The sequence below is a fragment of the Rana temporaria genome, chromosome 9 (genome assembly GCF_905171775.1).
Source record: "Rana temporaria chromosome 9, aRanTem1.1, whole genome shotgun sequence".
NCBI lineage: Eukaryota > Metazoa > Chordata > Amphibia > Anura > Ranidae > Rana > Rana temporaria.
The window spans coordinates 150,210,064-150,231,050 of NC_053497.1; the positions used below are offsets into that span (position 1 = coordinate 150,210,064).

The window sequence follows — 20,987 nt, forward strand, 5'->3', positions numbered from 1 at the left end:
TGTGCAAATACCGTGCTAGAGCTGCACAATTAATCGTTAAAAAAATCGTGATCTCGATTCAACCCCCCTTGACGATCTTCAATGCAGAGTTTGCTGATTCTTTCATATAACAAGTGGAGAGACTTTCAGCTGTCAAAAGAAAATATCTGGGCAGTCTGCCAAGTTTTTTAACAGGAAACATTGTAACTGACACTTCCTTCTTAGATCAAAGGGATACACTTCTGTGTGTAAAGAACAAATCTGGGCAGTCTGCGAAGTTTGTAAACAAAATTAAACATTGTAATTAACTAACATTGTAACTAAATTTAACCACTTAAAGTCCAACACTTGTTTCTTAAGTTAAAAAGCAATATTTTTTGCTAGAAAATTACTTGGAACTGCCAAACATTATATATATTTTAGCAGAGACTCTAGGGAATAAAATGGCTATTGCTGCCATATTTTATGTCACACTGCATTTTCCCACTTCAATGAATAATAAAAACCATAAAAACAAAACAGTGAAGTTAGCCCATTTTTTTTTGTTTTAATGTGAAAGATGATGTTACGCCGCAACAATCGTGAGAGAATCGTGATCTATCTCCTAAGCAAAAAAATTGCAATTCTCATTTTAGCCAGAATCGTGCAGCTCTGTACCCTGCAACATAAAAAGTGCAAAGACCACCATAGAGTAATTTTCTAGCAAAAAACAAATGATGATTTTTACATGTAGTAGAGAAGTGTCAGAATTGGCCTGGGTGGCAAGGGGTTAATTACCATAGTAATATACAAGTAATATACAAATAATTATTATAAGCACTGTGATCCTATCAGTCTGCTGTAGTGTGTCAGCTTGTATTTATATTGGCCGCTCTGAATGTAGCTTCTGACAGGCTGTGCAAGCAGGCCCGTATCTCCGGAACCATAAATGATAGCCGTCCCATATTTTAACCAGTTGTGGGGTAGCTCTTCCCATGCCTACCCCCAAATGTAGGGTTTCTGTGACCTCTGGTCATCGAGCTACAACCCCCCAAATTCGATCTTAAAAAAAAAATTCTTAAAAAAAAAAAAAAAATTGTTAATCCGGCCCTGGGTGGCTCTTGACATCTAATATAGGGGGAGGGAGTGCGCTGGACATCTAATCTTACAGATACAACCGGCCATTTTGAGGACAATCATAATGCTGATGCGGCCCACAATGCAATTGAGTTTGACACCCCTGCTCTAGATTAACTGTGTGTATAGGTTTCTGTATATGGAGGTTTTCTATTTGCTTGTTTTTAAAATTTTGGTTGAACTAGATAGACTTGTGCCTTTTTTCAAGCTATGCAATCAAGGATGCCTCCTGTGGGATGCTTAATTACCTGATATTCCCCTTCATCTAGCTTTCCAACCTTACTCCAAGCCTTCCATCTCTCCTCTCTTTTTCTTTGTTTCTCCTTAGCTGCCCACCCCACTTACACATATTCCTCAGAATTTGCTGTCCCCTCCCCATCTCCTTGCTCAGCTGACCTGCGCCTGCAGCAGGAAAATACTGTGATCGGCCTATGTGCAGTCCCCCGGTCACCCTCATCCCCCACAGCGCTGACAGGTTTCCCCCTCCCCTCTTTCGCTGCCTGCTGCAGGGTATGCCTTCAGGATAGAGACCAGGAAAGGACTCTAGTGATCCGTACCTATCACTGACTCATAGTAAACTGTAAATTAAGTTAATGAACAGGAAGCCCTGTACAGTTATTCCTGTCAATCTATTCTCTGCTGCTGAGGCTGTAAAGAAGGCGATTGAGGGCTGTGTCCTCGATCTTCTTTCTCTTTTTCAAAGGTGAAACATCAGAGGTCTTTTTAGACCCATGATATTTCACCAAAGCCCCCAATAGGGGGCTTGAAAAAAAAATGGTAAAAAATAAAATAATAATAATAAATAACGAAAAATAAAAAATGACTGACACCAGCAGCAGAACTACCAAAGTCGCAAAGGTTGCACTTGCGTCTAAGCCCTGATGTTTTGTCACCGTGGGGGGGGCTCAGTTGGGAATCAGGGGGGCCCTTTATTGTTTCTTGCACCGGGATCCTGAAGGTTTTAGTTACGCCTCTGCTTATCATTCCTTGCCAAGGATCTTGGTAAATGCACTTTTAAAATGTAAGAAGGTGGCTTATGTGGCCGAGAAAAGGCATGTAAAATGGAAGTCTTAAAGCTGAACTCCAGGCAGGTATAAAAGATACAAATTCATAAAGCTCTGTATTCATTAAAACAACATAAACATTTTATATATTAAAAATACAAACAGTATTACTTAAAATCCTTTTGCAGGTTCTGTACAGCAGTGCTGGAGTAAGGGTAAGAAGCAGCTAATGAAGCCATTGGGTTCATGTAATGACAAGCAGCAGGATAATAAGTGGAGGGAGCAGAGTGACAGATATGAGCTAATCACTGGTCCATTTCTACTTGCACTGTTGTTCAGTAACAAACTGGAAGTGGGTACAGGAAGACCTGGGCTTGGATGAAGCGGGTTGAATGATGCTGACTGTCAGACTAGTGATACAAGAGAAGTATTGAGGAGGCACAGCTCTGGATTAAGGTAAAACATTGCAGCAGAAGCTATTTTATTTATTATATAGGTTGCCCAGTTTTACCTTTTTGTTTTTACGTAGCGTTCTGCTTTAAGCTCATTTGGCAGCAAGAGCTGATGGTAATCCAGAAACCAATAGAAAAATATACTGCGCTCAATAAATACAAATAGATAAAAATAAAAACTGTGCATATTAACTTAAACAGCATGTGAAAAAAGTCCACATAGCTTCTCATAAAGGTCACATAAAAGATATTAAGTGCACCCTACTTCAGTGAGCAAGCCTCCACCATGAATAATTCACACCCCCATGACCATCAGATTATAGAGAGGTCAGGCATGGCATGTGTTTTTATGTAAATCTACCCCAATAGTGTTCTTCAAGGAATGCCAATTGGTAATAAGCTTGACCCAGGATAACTTTGAAGATTACACTTGCATATGCAGAGGAACTAGGAAACGCTCCAAACATCACCAAACAGGACACCTCTGGTTATTTAGATCTTTCTTCAATAAACCATATAAATATGCTCAGAAAGAGAAAAAAGGAAACCCACATACTGTAAGCCAGCAAATAAACATTTTATGAAATCAAATTGCTCTTACGTATATATAGGATATATATAGGATATATCAGTGCTGTATACGCAAGTCACAAGAGGCAGCACAATTCCACCTAGAGGTCAATTTTGGTGCATGGTGACGTAGCTCCACCCTGATAAATTTTGTCAGATGACATTCTCAAAGGCCAAGGACACTAGTCCAGATCACCCCTGAAAATATACTCTCCCAATGCCCCAAAAAACACATTCAACATGGAAATAATAGAATGTTTTCCCTCTCTTATTCTGAGGATTGTAAATGACATGATTCCCTGTAATGTAAATCATCTACATGTGGTATGTCCATATCTTGGTGAGGCTAAATCCTTGCAATTGTGTTCAGTTATTCCTTTTGGTTTTGTCAAAGAACTATCACCGTTTCAAGGTGATATTATTTCATATTTGTATCATTTGTGACCTCATCCAGCCCATTACATTTCTAAAGACTGTATGCTATTCCTTAGACAATTTTATTAGTAACATTTTTTTAAAGAAGCTACTATAATTTACCAAAGATTTACCAAAGATGCCAAATTTGTTGAAAAGATTTAGAGCCGGTTCACACAGGGGCGGCACAGGGGCGGCACGACTTCGGGGGCGACTCGGCCAGGCGACATGAAGACGACATCTAAGGCGACTTGCAAAATGACTTCTGTATAGAAGTCAATGCAGGTCGCCCCAGAAGTAGTACAAGAACCTTTTTCTAAGTCGGAGCGACTATTCACTAGAATGGGACGCGACTTGTCAGGCGGCTGCGTCGCCTGACGAGTTGCCCCAGTGTGAACCGGGTCTAAGAGGAAATTGATCTTGAACATTATTAGTCAGATAATAAGAAATGAAGAAATTCTAAACAACACAATGAAACTAAAGGAAATAAGTGAAGATAAAACCGATACTTATTCAGGGATTTAAAAGAACAATTTAACAAACGGGCAGAAACCTTGGATGAAAGGAAGAAAATTAAAGCAAACTCTCAAAAAAGTATACTTATTCTGCAGAGAACTGCAAATAAAATATCACTGTCAACCTATGAAATAAAGTGATCAGCGGTCCACTATACATTAACACAGGTGACTAGCGACAATGCAAATGACAGCAGCAAGAATATGCCGAATCCTGCAGCTTACATAGTTACATAGTAGGTGAGGTTGAAAAAAGACACAAGTCCAACCTATGTGTGTGATTATATGTCAGTATTACATTGTATATCCCTGAATGTTGCGGTCATTCAGGTGCTTATCTAATAGTTTTTCGAAACTATCGATGCTCCCCGCTATAACCTCCGCCTGTGAAAGGGAATTCCACATCCTTGCTGCTCTTACAGTAAACCACCCTCTATGTAGTTTAAGGTTAAACCTCTTTTCTTCCAATTTTATTAAGTAGCCACCTGTAAAACTGCAGCATTCCTAAATGTAGCCCAGATCATTTTTCCCCTGTGTCTTAACCCAACCCACTTACTAAGATCTGTTGCCCAAGGCCTTCAGGATTTGTTTACATACAGAACTGTAATGCCGCGTACACACGATCGGTTCGTCTGATGAAAGCAGTCTGATGGACCGTTTTCATCAGATGAACTGATCGTGTGTGGTCCCCATCGTTTTTTTTCCCCATCGGTGAAAAAACGTATAACCTGTTTTTAAATTATCTGATGGTTAAAAAACGATAGAAAAAAACGATCGTCAGTGGGGAAATCCATCGGTTAAAAAGCAATGCATGCTCAAAATCAAGTCGACGCATGCTCGGAAGCATTGAACTTTTCTCAGCACGTCGTCGTGTTTTACGTCACCACGTTTTGACACGATCGTTTTTTTAACCAATGGTGTGTAGGCAAGACTGATGAATGTCAGCTTCATCGGATATCTGATGAAAAAATCCATCAGACCGTTTTCATCTATTAAACCGATCGTGTGTACAGGGCATAAGACTCCCTCTGTTGTTTGTTGCCAAACCTGGACAGGAAACAAACTTGAACAAACACAGTCAGGAAAGGGAGATTTGCAGTGCGTAATGTGAACAATCCATGAAAGTCACAGGTGATGCATCTGTGAACGATGAGAGCAGTATGGTTTAGGACAGAGCACTGGGGCAAAGATAATTAAGTGCACTTATTCTTTATACTTTTTAAAAAATACAGGAAGCTGTGCAACAACACATTTGGTTCAAGTGTTTTGATACACTCCAACTTTCTAGACTGGCCTTTCTCAACCAAGGTTCAGTAGAAAAAAATTGCTAGGGTTTCCTTGAGCACTGAGCAAACAGACTTACAAACAGCATTTAGTCTAAACATAATATTCAGGGCTTAAAACCGTATTAAACTAGAAACCAAAAATGTAATATATTGCAGTTTACCAATCATTAGATACAGTGTCTGCTTTATTTTTATTTTTTAAGCTCTTTCCTCTATTTTCCCCCGGTGATCTGGCCTGTAACACACCTCCTGCATCAGAGAGCCCCCACTCTAGATGAATGCGCAACAGACATCTGTCAACAGCATTGTCATTCTTGGGGAGGATACTGTTAGCAGATTTAGATATTAACTAATAAATTGAAGCCAAACTCCAGCTAACACTTTTTAAGCAGTTAAACAGTCTTGTTCCTTTTGGGAAAAAGGTTTTACTTAAATAAATACAAGTTTATTATTGTAAGCACCCATGTCAGTGCTAAATGGTTTGCCTCAACCCTCTAACTGCTACATCTACAGAACAGCGCGTTCTGTTTAAAAACAACAGACATCCTGTCCAGATCACTAGGTGAAAAAAATAAAATAAAATAAAAATAAAATGAAGGCAGCCATCACAGCTAAGACATGCAATAATAAATGTTTTTTTTTTGTGTGTAATACTGCTTTAGGGACTTCTACAAACAATTATACCTACAGCACATGGTACATAAAAAACAACACCTAGAGCTCAACTTGTTATCTTGACAAACGAGTAGAAAATATTATTATGCAATATTCTATATTTACCAATAAAATAAAAAAACATTTTTTTTTTAATCCTGACCATAATAACTAAAGAAAATACATATGTACAAAAATATTATCAATTTCCTTAAATTCATCATTACCTTATACAACTAAAAACAGCAGTATCAGGTAACTTTTAGGATGTGTATGGCAAACAAGACTTCAGCAAACTGATTTCAGAAGGGAAAGCCTACTTATCAAGTCATATTTTAAGCCATATTTTTTTTACCTCTTTTAATGTTTTGTACAACGTGTTGCACAAGTGTATGAGTGTCAAACTACTTAGGGGCAGATCCACAGAGCGAGTACGCCGGCGTATCTACTGATACGCCGGCGTACTTTCAAATTTCACGCGTTGTATCTTTGTTTTGAATCCTCAAAACAAGATACAACGGCATCTGGGTTAGATCCGACAGGCTTACGTCTTCGTACGCCTTCGGATCTAAGATGCAATTCTTCGGCATCCGCTGAGTGGCGTTCACGTCGTTTTTTGCGTCGAGTATGCAAATTAGCTATTTCCGATGATCCACGAACGTACGAGTGGCCGGCGCATTCCTTTACATCGTCTCTAGTCGGCTTTTTCCGGCGTATAGTTAAAGCTGGTATTTCGTGGCGTATAGTTAGACCTGCCATGTTAAGTATGGCAGTTGTTCCTGCGTTTATTTTGAATTTTTTTTTTGTTTGCGTAAGTCGTCCGTGAATCGGGATGGACGTAACTCACGTCTATGTTAAAAAAAATTACGTCCTTGCGACGTCATTTAGCGCAATGCACGGCGGGAAATTTAGGGACGGCGCATGTGCAGTTCATTCGGCGCGGGGACGCGCTTCATTTAAATGAAACATGCCCCCTAATCGCCGATTTGAATTCCGCGCCGTTACGCCGCTTGAGATACACTACGCCGCCGTAACTTAAGGCGCAAATTCTTTATGGATTCGATTTAAAGCCAGGTAAGGTACGGCGGCGTAGCGTATCTCGGATACGATGCGCCGGGGCAGATCTTTGTGGATCTGCCCCTCAGTGTCTACCACTAGACCCATTACCACCAGTTCAATCTCAAACTATACTAGGAATATTGTTATTCTTGCTTCGCTATATAAGCCAAATATCGTGGCCACCTTTATTGTCAACCATATTCTTATATAAAAAAAAAGCATGCATGTTTGTATCATGCAAACCCGCAGAAGAACTGTTACTCATGGGCATCAGTAATATCTTCACGGCCATACAATTTCTAAACATCACACTGCCATTTAATGAATAGGCAGCAGTAACACACACACACACACACACAAAAAAAAAACAATGATATAAATAGCGACAACAGGTCAAATTGTAGAACCTGAAACACCCAGAAGATGAATTACCAGTTACTAAGCCTTGAAAGAATCTGTATTCTTATTTAAAAAAAGCAGCTGCATACCTTCCATGATAGGGAGCAGTTACACACTTAGAACTATTTTATCTGCAGTTGCAAAGTATAAATCAGCTTTTTATTATTAGAGCATACATATAGCCCAAACTATTCTTTTTTAAAGAAGGGAAAGCGTTAGAACCCCTTTTTTTATTAGTTATTTATTATCTGCGTCCCTTCTAGGTAAATTCACCTTCTCCATTTGTCTTGGTGACCATTGTGGATGAAAGATGTGACAGGAATTACCAAACTTGGTAAGGTGAGGGTCAATCTTTTAATGGGGACACCAATCTTGTCAATGGGACAGAGAAAGCAAAAAATAAACTGTCAGGGGTTTCAATCCTTTACTACTCTATGCAAAACAAATAAAAAATGTGTTCTATACATACACAGATTAGTCAAGACTTTATGACCACCCACCTAATATTGGGTAGTCTCCCTGTAGTAGTAGTAGTAGTAGTAAGCCCTGACTAATTGAGGCATGGACGTCCTTAGACCTCTGAAGGTATTGTGTCTATATCTGGCACCAAGCCATCAGGAGCAGATCCTTTAAGTCCTGTAAGTTGCAAGGTGGTGCCTCAACGGATCAGAACCTTTTTTCCAGTACATCCCACATTAGCTGAATTCGAGATTTGGAGAAGTCAATACCTCAAACTTGTTGTGTTGTGTTCCTTTTCTTAAACCATGTTTACAGTGTGGCAGGGTACATTATCCTCATGAAAGATGTGTCATATTGTTTCCATGAAGAGATGTACTTGGTCAGCAACAATGTTTTAGGTAGATACATGTAAAGTAATATCCACATGAATGGCAGGACAGAGGTTTCCCAGCAGAACATTGCTCAAGCATTCCACTGCCTCCCCCATCTTTCCTTCTTTCCATACTGCACCTTGGTACCATCTCTTTGCCTAGGGGGCACTCACCCAGCTCCCCACAGGATGTAAAATAAAACATGGTTTATCGGACCAGGTCACCTTCTTCCATTGCTCTGTGGTCCAGTTTTGATGCTCACATGCCCATTATAGGTGCTTTTGGCTGTGGACATGGGTCAGCATGGGCACACCCTACCACTCTGCGGCTTTGCAGCCCCATATTTAACAAACTGCAATGCCCATTTTTCTGCATGTTTACTTAATGCCTAATATATCCCACAAACCTTTAGATGTCATTGTAACAAAATAATCAATGTTATTTACTTAACATGTCAGTGGTCATAAAGTTATGACCGATGTACAGTATACTTTATGGTGGTGTAAACCTTAATGTGAAAATATGGCAGTACATATACTTAGATACAAAATACTGATGCACTCTAAGATAATTAATGGGATAAGGATTATTGTCTTTGACCTACCTGACCAAAGTGCACTGTGATGGGTCGTCTGTCCTCCCTAGCTTTAGGATCCTTCTTCTCGGCTGATGGTGAAGGTGACTTTCTAGGAAGTGGTTCTTCAGAAGCAACACTACATCCATTTTCTGCTAGGTCCTGATAAAAGAATAGGAGTGAAAGAAAACTTGATTAGTATTGTCAAAAATTTAGTAATTGTTTATATGTTCACCGTTATTCAATTTTGTTTTATGTGTCCTTTGTTGAGACCACATCAAATGGAAGTGGACATTCTAGTAACCAAAAACGTAAGCTGCTTTTGTCAGTGGCTATTGACCAAATGATCAGAGAAGCCTTATCAATGCAATTTTTAACAGTAGCCGTAACTATGCTTTATGTACAGCAGTTAAGAATCTTAGTTACTACTTACACATTAGGTGAAGTCTAAAGGGTACAATACATGGTAAAACATTGGTGGGATCCAGGCCATCACATGTATACGAGTTTGTTGAATAATCTATTTCATAGCCATGTGCATTAATATGGAGTTGGACCCCCCTTGGCAACAATAACATATTTCAGTCTTCTGGGAAGGTGCTCCAAAAGATTTACAGTGTGTCTGTAGAAATTTATGCCCATTGAGCCAAAAAAGAATTTGAGAGGGCAAGTACTGATGGTTGAAAAAAACAAGCTGGACAAAACCTACTTCCTTCACTAACAGGTGTGCTTGCTGGGCTGTATAAACTGTACATAGCATCAGCTACAAAAATTATACAGCGCTGTGTTCCAGCACTTCTCGTTCCACTCCCAGAAGAAAATTGAGTCAAGCTGAGCGCTGCTTTGCCTCAGCCAATCAGAGGAAGCTTTGTATTCATTCACAGAATACAAAGCTTCCTATGAATGGCTGACCAGCACTCTGACTCAATTTTGTTTTCGAGAGCCGGACAGGATGTCTCTGTCCTGCTGCTTAAACATGACTCTAAATACTGTATGTAGCTAATGCTAATTAATACTCGTCAATCAGGAAAATTTTTCACTTGGGCAGGTTTGGCCCAAACGTACTATCAAAAGGTACAGTAATCATGGAGTTAGGCTTTAAGTTCTTGGCCTTGGCTATTTTGCAAGATGGGCAAAAATCTGTTTAATCCTGAGAAATCTGAGAATAAAAAAAAAATAGCTTTATCAAAATAGCTTTTCATTTAAGAAAGAAATTAGGAGGCAATTGGATTTTGCCAAGTCATTTGGTCAAGTGATACATTGCTATGAACACTATATAAAATATGTTTAATTATTGGAGCTTTGTTAAAGTGGTGTTCTACCTGGGGAAAAAAAAAGTCAGCAGCTACAAATACTGTAGCTGCTGACTTTTAATATATGGACATTTACCTGTCCAGAGAGCCCGAAATGTCAGCACCCCAGCCGATTTTTGGATCAGCTCTCTGGTGCTGCCGTCACCATTTGTGGTAAGGGACACCGGCAGTGAAGCCTTTTGGTTTCACAGCCGATTCCCTAATGCACATGCGCGTAGTGAGCTGCGCTTTCTAACTGGCCTGGCGGCGGAGGAAGGAGCGGGGGGTGAACTTCCAAGGGACAGCGTTGTGGCGCAGTCTCCCGGAAGTGGGGAAGTGTACATGTCAAAAACAGGTACCCATTCCCCCTTCCCCCCTGAAAGCTGCCAAATGTGGCACCAGATGGGGGGGGGGGGGCAGATGGGTGAAATCCCACTTAATTGTATGTAAATTAATGGAATATTGCATTATGGTCCATTTAACTGAACAAATCATTACATAATTAAAGTAGATTGTTCGGTAACTTCACAAGACAACATGAATAAACTCAAGTACCATCACAATAGTAAGCAATAGCGTAATTTTTTCAAAGAACCTGTACCTTTAACTATTAAAAAAAATATATTGAGCTCTAGCCCAGTGACTTCAGTTAGGCTGGTTTTAGCCACATCATTAAACACATTTGAGTAAACATCAGTTGACATCTTTTTATTTTATATGCATTGATGCACGGTTCTTTCACAAAAAAATATAAAATGCTTTATTTTGTTAACCTTAACCAGGTTGTAGTGCCTTGCAGTGGTTCTGTGTGAACTGAGCATACTGGAAACATTCTATTTTAGCTTGTCATTGCATGGGGCCTGCATTGAGCAGCTTAACAGACACTGTGAGTAAGGGATCTGATATGACGCCATCAGTCTGCTACATGCAAGAGGAAGCATTTCCTCAGTCTACTCCCCCCCAGTGTTTAGAGTGGGTCCTTAAAGCTTTGCAACAAGCCATAAGCTTAGAGGCTGATCTGTGTCAGAAGTTTGTGAACATGCCAGATCCTGCACCATGATTTGTGATATGGTTGGCTGCAATCTTAGGAATAGTTGTATAATCTGTGTTGCGCATAGAGCTAAGTAACTCTAACATGAAACATTTATTTTTACCAAGAGCTAATTGAGTTGAGAATCCTATTTAAGAGTTATATCCAAAAGGCACTGGGCCTCCAAATTTTTTAATTGCTCTCTAGTTTGTATTTGAATTGGACATTTGTAGGTTTTGCAGGCATCCATGAGCCGGTTGATCAAGGGGCAGAATAACAAGTGTGTGCTTTTGTTTTTATTTTATGCAAAGTGAATTCCACTAAATTTTGGCCTTGGATGTGGCTCAACAGAGGTCTGCATGTAGGTTATGTTGTCATCTAAATATGTATGGCTGTGTTAAGAATATATATATATATATATATATATATATATATATATATATATTTATTTATTTATAGAAAGGCTAACCCCATTCACACCTGAATGATCTGATGCATGTTTCCAGAAGTGCTTCAATGCTTGACACCAAACTTCCAGGTTATTATATTGTGTCCTTTCAGATTTTAGTAATGTACTGTCCCCTCAATGCCCAGAAAAAGTACAGAAGCTTTTTTGAAGTATGTCTGCACAATTTTTTTCCTCAATAGTGTTGAAAAACACATGAAAAACACATATGTAAGACATCTTTTTGAGCGTAATTTTACATCTAACAACCTCCTCTTACATAGCTTTCCATTGGATAAAAAAATAAATACAAATAAAATAAAATAAAAAAAACACTCAAGCCTGAAAATTATTCAAATATGAATGCTTCAAAATAACATTGAGGCCAGGTTCACACCTATGCGAATTGAGTGCGGCTTAAACCGCATCTAATTTGCAGGACATTTCAAAATACATTGTTTTCAATGAGGCTGGTTCACATATGTGCGATGCATCCGCACTGCGCATTGCCTCCAAACCGTGTGCGGTTTTTATGTCTTGCGGTGCGGCTCAGGTGCGAATTCAGTCCCATTATCTTCTATGGGTACGCAGCTGAATTCGCAGATGTGTTCATTTCTCTTCAGTATTTGTCTCATTCAGTTCAATACACTTCCCCCCTCCCCCTCCCCTCTCCCAGGTCTCCAAATTCGCACCTGATCTGCAGCTAAAACGCAGTTGATCTGCAGAACACCTTATAGAGAAATTCGGAAAGACAACGGAGCTCCAAAACGCAACGCACTAGTGTGATTCAGGCCTAAAACTCCTAAGTGGAAATGTGATTCCATCCAGCTCTTGCGATTTAAGTAAAAGCTCAGTGCAATGTGCTAAACATGTGTTATCTGTAGTTTTCAAAGATGTCAAAAATGTGTCGAGTGCAATGAAGACCAGGATACCAGAAGTAGATGATCCTTGAGCAGACTTTTGAATAAATTGTGTAGTCTTAATACCCACCAAAGGGTTATAAAGTTTTAACGGAATGAGTCATATCATTGCCAAGTAGTGTTTGGGGGAGGTGAGTAAAAATTGACAGCCTTAGTATGTTTAGGGCCCTGTGTTCTTCTTTCAGGCCTCATGCACACTGGACATTAAAATAACGTTATAAAAACGCCAGTAGCTTTGCAGTTAGTTTTTCTACTATGTTCAACATTTGTCAGCTTTTATCAACGTTTTTTCAATAGCGTTTTTTAGCGTTTATTAGTGTTTTTTTGTGTTTATTAGCCTTTTTCCGCGTTAGCATTTTTTAGCGTTTTTTTGGTTGAAGAATTTTTTTTTTTTTTTTCAATGGATCAAAAACGTTAAAAAACGCTGGTGAGTGTTTTTGAGTGTTTATCAGCATTTATTGATGTTTATCAGCATTTATCAGCGTTAGAGCGGGTTTACAGCTGAAAAACGTCTCTCAGAACACACTAGTTTTTTTACTGCTCAAAAACGCCACTGCCCAAAACTGCTGATAACAGCCTATGTGTGCATGGACACATAGGATAACATGATGGAGAGTTCATTGACTGTAGAAAAAAACATCTACTGCCAAAAACAGCTGCTGTAAAAACATCCAAAAACGTCCAGTGGGCATGAGGCCTAGCAGTTATATCTTTAATCAAGTGCCCACTGGATTAGATATAGAAACATGGGGCCAGATTCACAAAAGGGATACAACGGCATATCTCCTGATACGCCGTCGTATCTCTGTTTCTATCTATGTGACTGATTCATAGAATCAGTTACGCATAGATATCCATAAGATCCGACAGGTGTAATTGTTTTACACTGTCGGATCTTAAGATGCAGTACCGCGGCCGCCGCTTGGGGGAGTTTGCGTCGTAAACCAGCGTTGGGTATGCAAATTTGGAGTTACGGCGATCCACGACGCATTTTCGCGTTCGCTACGTCGCCGCTAGTCTAGTTTCCCGTCGCAAAGTTAGTCATCGTTTTGGGTGCCCTAACTTTGGTCAGCAATCGTATTGCTGTCTAAAGTATGGCCGTCGTTCCCGCGTCGAAATTTAAAATTCAACGTCGTTTGCGTAACACGTCCCGGGAATACGGAAGTACGCTACGCGCGTCGCCGTCCGAAAAAATTACGTCACGGCGCGCAAAGCACGACGGGAATTGCGAAACTGAGCATGCGCAGTAGGTCTGGCGCGGGACCGCGCCTAATTTAAATGGCACACGCCCATTTGAATTGGCCCACCTTGCGCCGGAGGCCGCCGGCGTAGTTTTCATCGCAAGTGCTTTGTGAATCAGGCACTTGCGATGAAAACTTGCGGCGGTGTAACGTATCTAGGATACGTTACGCCGCCGTGATTCTACGTGAATCTGGCCCATGGAACATATATTGCATGCTTTTCCTAAAAGAATATATATACATCCTCCTCCCACAAAGAAATGCCACCCCCAGCTTAGCACTTTGTAAAGTTAATATTTACTTGAAAAGAAGGGATTACAGATGTGGAAAAATAGGGTATTAAAATGAATAGGACTAAAGAACTATAGACAATATACACATACATACATACAAATGGTTCTAATTTACAGATGCATTGCTGCTTGTGTTTTTATTGTATATATGCATTAAAACAATAAAAATGAATACAGGTTACCTATGGGGCTTTTTGATAAGCCATGTATTATATATGAATGAAGCACTAAATGTGTTTTGAACAGAGTCAGTGCAGGGGGGAGATTAGTAGTTGTTTAGGGATAGCTTAATCTTCTAAACTACTCTATAAAAGCAATTTTAACAGCTGTGTTTAAAATATTATATATATATATATATATATATATATATATATATATATATATATATAAAACAAAAATTATACTACAACCAAAGAATACCTAACGTACCCCTTCCCATCTTCCAAAGTAGCTAGCCAATCAATAGTAACTATGTTATCAATACATGTGAAAGACCTGGGCTAAACACTACTATTAGTTTAGCATGCCATCATCCAAGTATTTTCAGCACAAAATGCAGATATAATTTTTAGGATCCCCACAAGTCAATGCTATTGCAAAACTGTATAACACCAATCATTTTAAAGCAAATCAATCACTTTAAAATAACAATACACTAATTATAATGCACATAACAGGAAAGATGATGTCAACAGTCTTCTGTAGGCTGCAAGAAACATTTCCTGTCTTCTCTCCCAGTGATCAGCCCACCATGCTGTAATGTTATAGCCATTCACCAGGTGAGAAGGGAAGACATAGTCAGGCTACACATACGGATTACTAAGCAGAAATGCATGTAAAATGAGCATAGTCTAACATGCAGTATTATTCCAACCATCTGGAAAAACATTTTTTTTCTGAACCTTTCATGCATGTTCATGGCTCTAGAGCAGGATCCTCCAAACTTTATAAACAAAGGGCCAGTTTACTGTCCTTTAATTTTAGGGGGGGCTGAACTTAGGCAAGTGGGAGAAGAACATGTCCTGGCATCATTGGGAGTAAACAATGCCTCATCATTGCTATTAGGTGGGGTAATAGTTGGTGTCAGTAGTAGGAATAGTACCCCCTTTTTGGTGGTATCAATTGGAAGAATAGTGCCCAATTATTGGTCTCAGTGGGAAGAATAATGCCCCATTGCTCATGTTAAAGGCTGAATAAAATCAAGCAAAGGGCCGCATCTGGGCCATGGGCCACAGTTTGGAGACCACTGCTCTAGAGCAAGAAGTAAGTGAGTTGGCTTAACACAGGAAAAACAACAGCAAATGGACAAAGTTTGCTAATACAACCAGTGAAGTTTGTAACAGTCACTTTACAAATACAATCACAAAAAAAAACAGAATGGGCTCACAAGGAAGGTGACCCTCAGACCCAAAAGCTTTATTAAAAACTGTAATAAAAAATAATCACTGGGTTCTATGGAATACAGATGGAGTGATAGTTCAACAGTGCCCTGAATATCAAAACTATATCATATAAAAACTGTATCAAAGACCCTACTCATGTGTAGACCTCATAGCCAGAATGTTATCTGTTTGCAGCGTTTGCTTTATAACGTTTCATTAAATTTTGATTGAAGTAATCGGCTGCCAAGGTAGCAGGCTGGACTATTCATTTCCACCACCTGGCTCGTAGTGAAGGACTCTGATTAGGACTATGTACCTGATGATAACAGCCCTCAGTGATTAGCCCACATATTTTTTGTGACTGCAATTCCTTTTTAATGATGTTATTACTAATAAATGTCTTATCTGCAATATCTAATGTTAAATCACTGTTCTTTTCTAAGTCATCTTAGAGCAGGCATGTCCAAAGTCCAGGCCCACAGGCCAAAAGCAGCCCGCGTTCCAGTTTTGTTCCTTAATTTCCTGTTTACAGACAGCCTCTGTAATACGAAGTCCCGTCTCCGGCGCTGCCATTGGACAAATGTTCTGTCCATCAAAGGAGGCTGGACTTTATATTAACCACTTCAGCCCCGGACCATATTGCTCGTCAAAGACCAGGCCACTTTTTGCGATTCGGCACTGCGTCGTTTTAACTGACAGTTGCGCGGTCGTGTGACCTGGCTCCCAAACAAAATTGCAGTCCTTTATTTCCCACAAATAGAGCTTTCTTTTGGTGGTATTTGATCACCTCTGCAGTTTTTAGTTTTTGCGCTATAAACAAAAATAGAGCGACAATTTTGAAAAAAAATGAATATTGGCTTTTTGGTGAAATGACGTAGATATACATGATCTTGCCCAGCAGAGCCGCCCCCTGCCGCCCTAAAACTGCGGCGGCTGGTCGGCAAGCGGTTAAAGAGGCCGCCATGTAAACAGGAGATTCTCCTGTAGGTAATCTTTGGCGCTTGTGAGTGCTTTCCTGGCAATGGTGAGTGCATTCCTGGCAATGGTGGGTGCATTCCTGGCAATGGTGAGTGCATTCCTGGCAATGGTGAGTGCATTCCAGGCAATGGTGGGTGCTGTATTCCTGGCAATGGTGGGTGCTATATTCCTGGCAATGGTGGGTGCTGTATTCCTGGCAATGGTGGGTGCTGCATTCATGGCAATATTGGGTTTGCAGATGGGCACTTGTGAGGCTGCAGAAGGGCACAGACCCTTATTTTGCTTCACTGTTATTTATTTCAAACAAAATAAAAAATCCTGAAACTTCGCTCTTAAAGTGAAGGTGCGTGTTAAACACCAATAAATACGATGGCCCGGATTCAGATAGTAGATACGACGGCGTATCTCCTGATACGCCGTCGTATCTATGCGCCTGATTCAGAGAATCAGTTACGCATAGATTTCCCTAAGATCCGACAGGTGTAAGTATCTTAGGCTGCATTTTCAGGCTGGACGCTAGGTTGCGCTTCCATATGTTTACGCAGGGAATATGCTAATTGGGTAGATACGGCGATTCAGAAACGTACGTTCGGCCGGCGCAATTTTTTACGTCGTTTACGTTAGGCTTTTTTCGGCGTATAGTTACCCCTGCTATATGAGGCGTAGCTAATGTTATGTATGGCCGTCGTTCCCACGCCGAGTTTTGACATTTTACGTTATTTGCGTAAGTCGTTCGCGAATAGGGCTGTACGTCATTTACGTTCACGTCTAATCCAATACGTCCTTGCGGCGTACTTTAGAGCAATGCACACTGGGATATTTTACGGACGGCGCATGCGCCGTTCAAAAAAAACGTCAAGAACGCGGGGTCAAGTAAAATTTAAATAAAACAGGCCCCCAACATCCCCATTTGAATTAGGCGGGCTTACGCCGCCACACATACGTTACACCGTAACTAAGGGTGCAAATTCTTTCTGAATACAGAAATTGCGCCCAAAGTTACAGCGGCGTAACGTATCGGAGATACGTTACGCCCGCAGAAAGATGCGCTCATCTTTCTGAATCTGGGCCGATATATCCAAATAATACGCCTCTTTACTCGCACACAGCCACAAGGGCAAGATCATTCTTGTCGGGCAGTGTATTAGTACTCGAATGAACACACTTAGACCAAATTTTAATGGTTCGAAGAATATCAGGCAAAATGGTCGACCCTCTTTGAAAAAAGTTTGGACACCCCAGTCTTAGAGGAAAAAAGTGCTGACCTAGCTCCACCCAATTAGAGAAACGTCCTAGTCTACCTGCAAATAAAGACAAACAAAAATAGGACACACACACATTAACCATCAGGTCCAATGAACATGTTGGATGCTCTGTAGGATACATAAGAATAGTGCTTCAGCCTCAAATGCTTATTCAAGCAAGCACCAATTCCTGTTCATAGAAAAATATAAATCTGGCTCAATCTTACACTAACAATTTACACAAGCAGATCTCCTGTATGCTTTCCAGTGTGGATTCAAATACTGAAAAAAAAAAATAATCAATTAAACTGAAGAGCAAGTTTTGACACCATTACGTAGCAAAGTGGTGAAAACGAACCACATATGGTCTTATACTCAGAAATCTTCCACCTAATAATAATTTATGGCAAAAATCCAAAGCTCTGCTAAATACATGCAATTACCACTCAGGGCTGGTGCAAGGATTTTTGACACCCTAGGCGAAACCTCATTTTGCCGCCCCCCACTTTGGCTCTGCCCCTGACTCCACCCCCTTTGCCCTTGTAACACATGTGACTTGACACATACACTGACCTACCTGAAAAGGGCCAGTGCTAGCCAATTTTGTGCCCTAGGCACGACCAGCTAATTGGGGAGGAGGGAAGAGGGGGGCTAAGAGAGTGGGGGACTGAGAGGGCGGCTGTAAGAGAGGGAGGCTTTAAGAGAAGAGGGGTTGAGAGAGTGGGGGCTGAGAGAGGGAGGGCTGGCTAAGAATGAAGGGAAGGCTAAGAGAGGAGGGAGAGCTAAGAGAGGGGGCTGAGAGAGATGGGGCATGAGAGAGGTAGGTAGGAGGGAGGGCTGAGAGAGAGGTAGGTAGGAGGGAGGGCTGAGAGAGAGGTAGGTAGGAGGGAGGGCTGAGAGAGAGAGAGAGGTAGGTAGGAGGGAGGGAAGGCTGAGAGAGAGAGAGGTAGGTAGGAGGGAGGTAGGTAGGTAGGAAGGAGGGAGGGCTGAGAGAGAGAGAGGTAGGTAGGAGGGAGGGAGGGCTGAGAGAGAGAGGTAGGTAGGAGGGAGGGAGGGCTGAGAGAGAGCGGTAGGTAGGAGGGAGGGAGGGCTGAGAGAGCGGTAGGTAGGAGGGAGGGAGGGCTGAGAGAGAGGTAGGTAAGAGGGAGGGAGGGCTGAGAGAGAGGTAGGAGGGAGAGGGGGGCTGAGAGAGAGGGAGAGGGGAGCTGAGGGAGAGGGGGGCTGAGAGAGAGGAAGAGGGGGGCTGAGAGAGAGGGAGAGGGGGGCTGAGAGAGAGGGAGAGGGGGGCTGAGAGAGATGGGGTGTTAGGAGAGTGGGGGCTGAGAGAGGGAGTGCTAAGAATGGAGGGAGGGCTAAGAGAGGGGGGCTGATAGAGATGGGTGGGTTGATAGACAGGTGGGCTAAGGGGGGGCTGAGAGAATAGGGAGGGGGCTTAGAGAGGGGGGGTTGAGAGAATAGGGAGGGCTAGGAGAAAAGGGAGGGGCTTAGAGAGAGACGGGGGTTGAGAAAATAGGGAGGGATGAGAGAGGGGGGGATGGCTGAAAGACAGGGGGCTGAGAGAGAAAGGAGGGGGGTGGCTGAGAGTATAGGGATGGCTGAGAGTATAGGGATGGCTGAGGGTATAGGGAGGGCTGAGGGTATAGGGATGGCTGAGGGTATAGGGATGGCTGAGAGTATAGGGATGGCTGAGGGTATAGGGATGGCTGAGGGTATAGGGATGGCTGAGGGTATAGGGAGGGCTGAGGGTATAGGGAGGGCTGAGAGTATAGGGATGGCTGAGGGTATAGGGATGGCTGAGGGTATAGGGATGGCTGAGGGTATAGGGCGGCTGAGGGTATAGGGATGGCTGAGGGTATAGGGGCGGCTGAGGGTATAGGGATAGCTGAGGGTATAGAGATGGCTGAGGGTATAGGGATGGCTGAGGGTATAGAGATGGCTGAGGGTATAGGGATGGCTGAGGGTATAGGGAGGGCTGAGAGTATAGGGATGGCTGAGGGTATAGGGATGGCTGAGGGTATAGGGCGGCTGAGGGCATAGGGATGGCTGAGGGCATAGGGATGGCTGAGGGTATAGGGATGGCTGAGGGTATAGGGATGGCTGAGGGTATAGGGCGGCTGAGGGTATAGGGATGGCTGAGGGCATAGGGATGGCTGAGGGTATAGGGTGGCTGAGGGTATAGGGATGGCTGAGGGTATAGGGCGGCTGAGGGTATAGGGATGGCTGAGGGCATAGGGATGGCTGAGGGTATAGGGCGGCTGAGGGTATAGGGATGGCTGAGGGCATAGGGATGGCTGAGGGCATAGGGATGGCTGAGGGTATAGGGCGGCTGAGGGTATAGGGATGGCTGAGGGTATAGGGATGGCTGAGGGTATAGGGGCGGCTGAGGGTATAGGGATAGCTGAGGGTATAGAGATGGCTGAGGGTATAGGGATGGCTGAGGGTATAGAGATGGCTGAGGGTATAGGGATGGCTGAGGGTATAGGGAGGGCTGAGAGTATAGGGATGGCTGAGGGTATAGGGATGGCTGAGGGTATAGGGCGGCTGAGGGCATAGGGATGGCTGAGGGCATAGGGATGGCTGAGGGTATAGGGATGGCTGAGGGTATAGGGAGGGGGCTGATCGAGAGAGAAGGACTGAGAGGGGGGCTTAGAAAGAGGGGAGGGGGCTTGAGAAAGGGAGGGGAAGTTGGGGTGAGATAAGAGACTCCTAGCCTTGTCACTGCAGTCCCACCTCTGTCCCAGTCTCTGTCTGCAGGTGTGTTTGACGACAGACAGTACCTTCCATGCAAGGATGTCAGTCTCCTGCACAATCCGTCCAATTCCAGTGGCTCCCGCAGGCTCAGCAGCCTGAGTCCTGCCCGTCCTCTGTGCCCCCAGTGAGCAGCGAGCCTGTCAGCTCCAGTCCTCACATCAGAGCATGCGGAGGAACTTGGAGCAGTCCATGCTCTGGAAGGCAGCATGGGGTACGCTGTGCCCGCTTGTCTCCTGGGGAGGCGGGGTCAGAGGACGAGGTCAAGGAGGAGGCGGTGCCATGGTGGAGCTCTTCTCCCGAATCCCGGGCTTATCTGCGCTCGAGTCGGCTGGCCCCTCGCTGTTCACTGCCAATATAGCGATGGATGCCCAGCCGCCCACGCCTCCCCAAGGGTGCTGCTGATTGCCGCGCAGCCACACACATGGTGCTTGACAGCCGGGCACATTGACATGCTCCAGGCACCCTCTCCTCCCAGTGGAGTGTAGTTAAGCCAGCGGCCGTGGCTGCGCTCTAGGCGGCAGTGCGCTCTAGGCGACTGCCTAATCTGCCTAGTGGTAGC

The 20,987-nt window shown here is 42.7% G+C and overlaps 1 protein-coding gene across 4 annotated transcripts in view; it reads right to left on the reverse strand.

The window, feature by feature from the left end:
* The window catches only part of DENND1A (DENN domain containing 1A), a 1,239,075-nt gene that overhangs the window by 217,435 nt on the left and 1,000,653 nt on the right, over positions 1-20,987 (reverse strand). For all 4 annotated transcript variants that reach the window (XM_040324851.1, XM_040324852.1, XM_040324854.1 and 1 more), the window contains exon 19: positions 8,883-9,014. In XM_040324851.1, the coding sequence (XP_040180785.1) occupies positions 8,883-9,014 (132 nt within the window). The remainder of the gene's footprint in view (positions 1-8,882; positions 9,015-20,987) is intronic.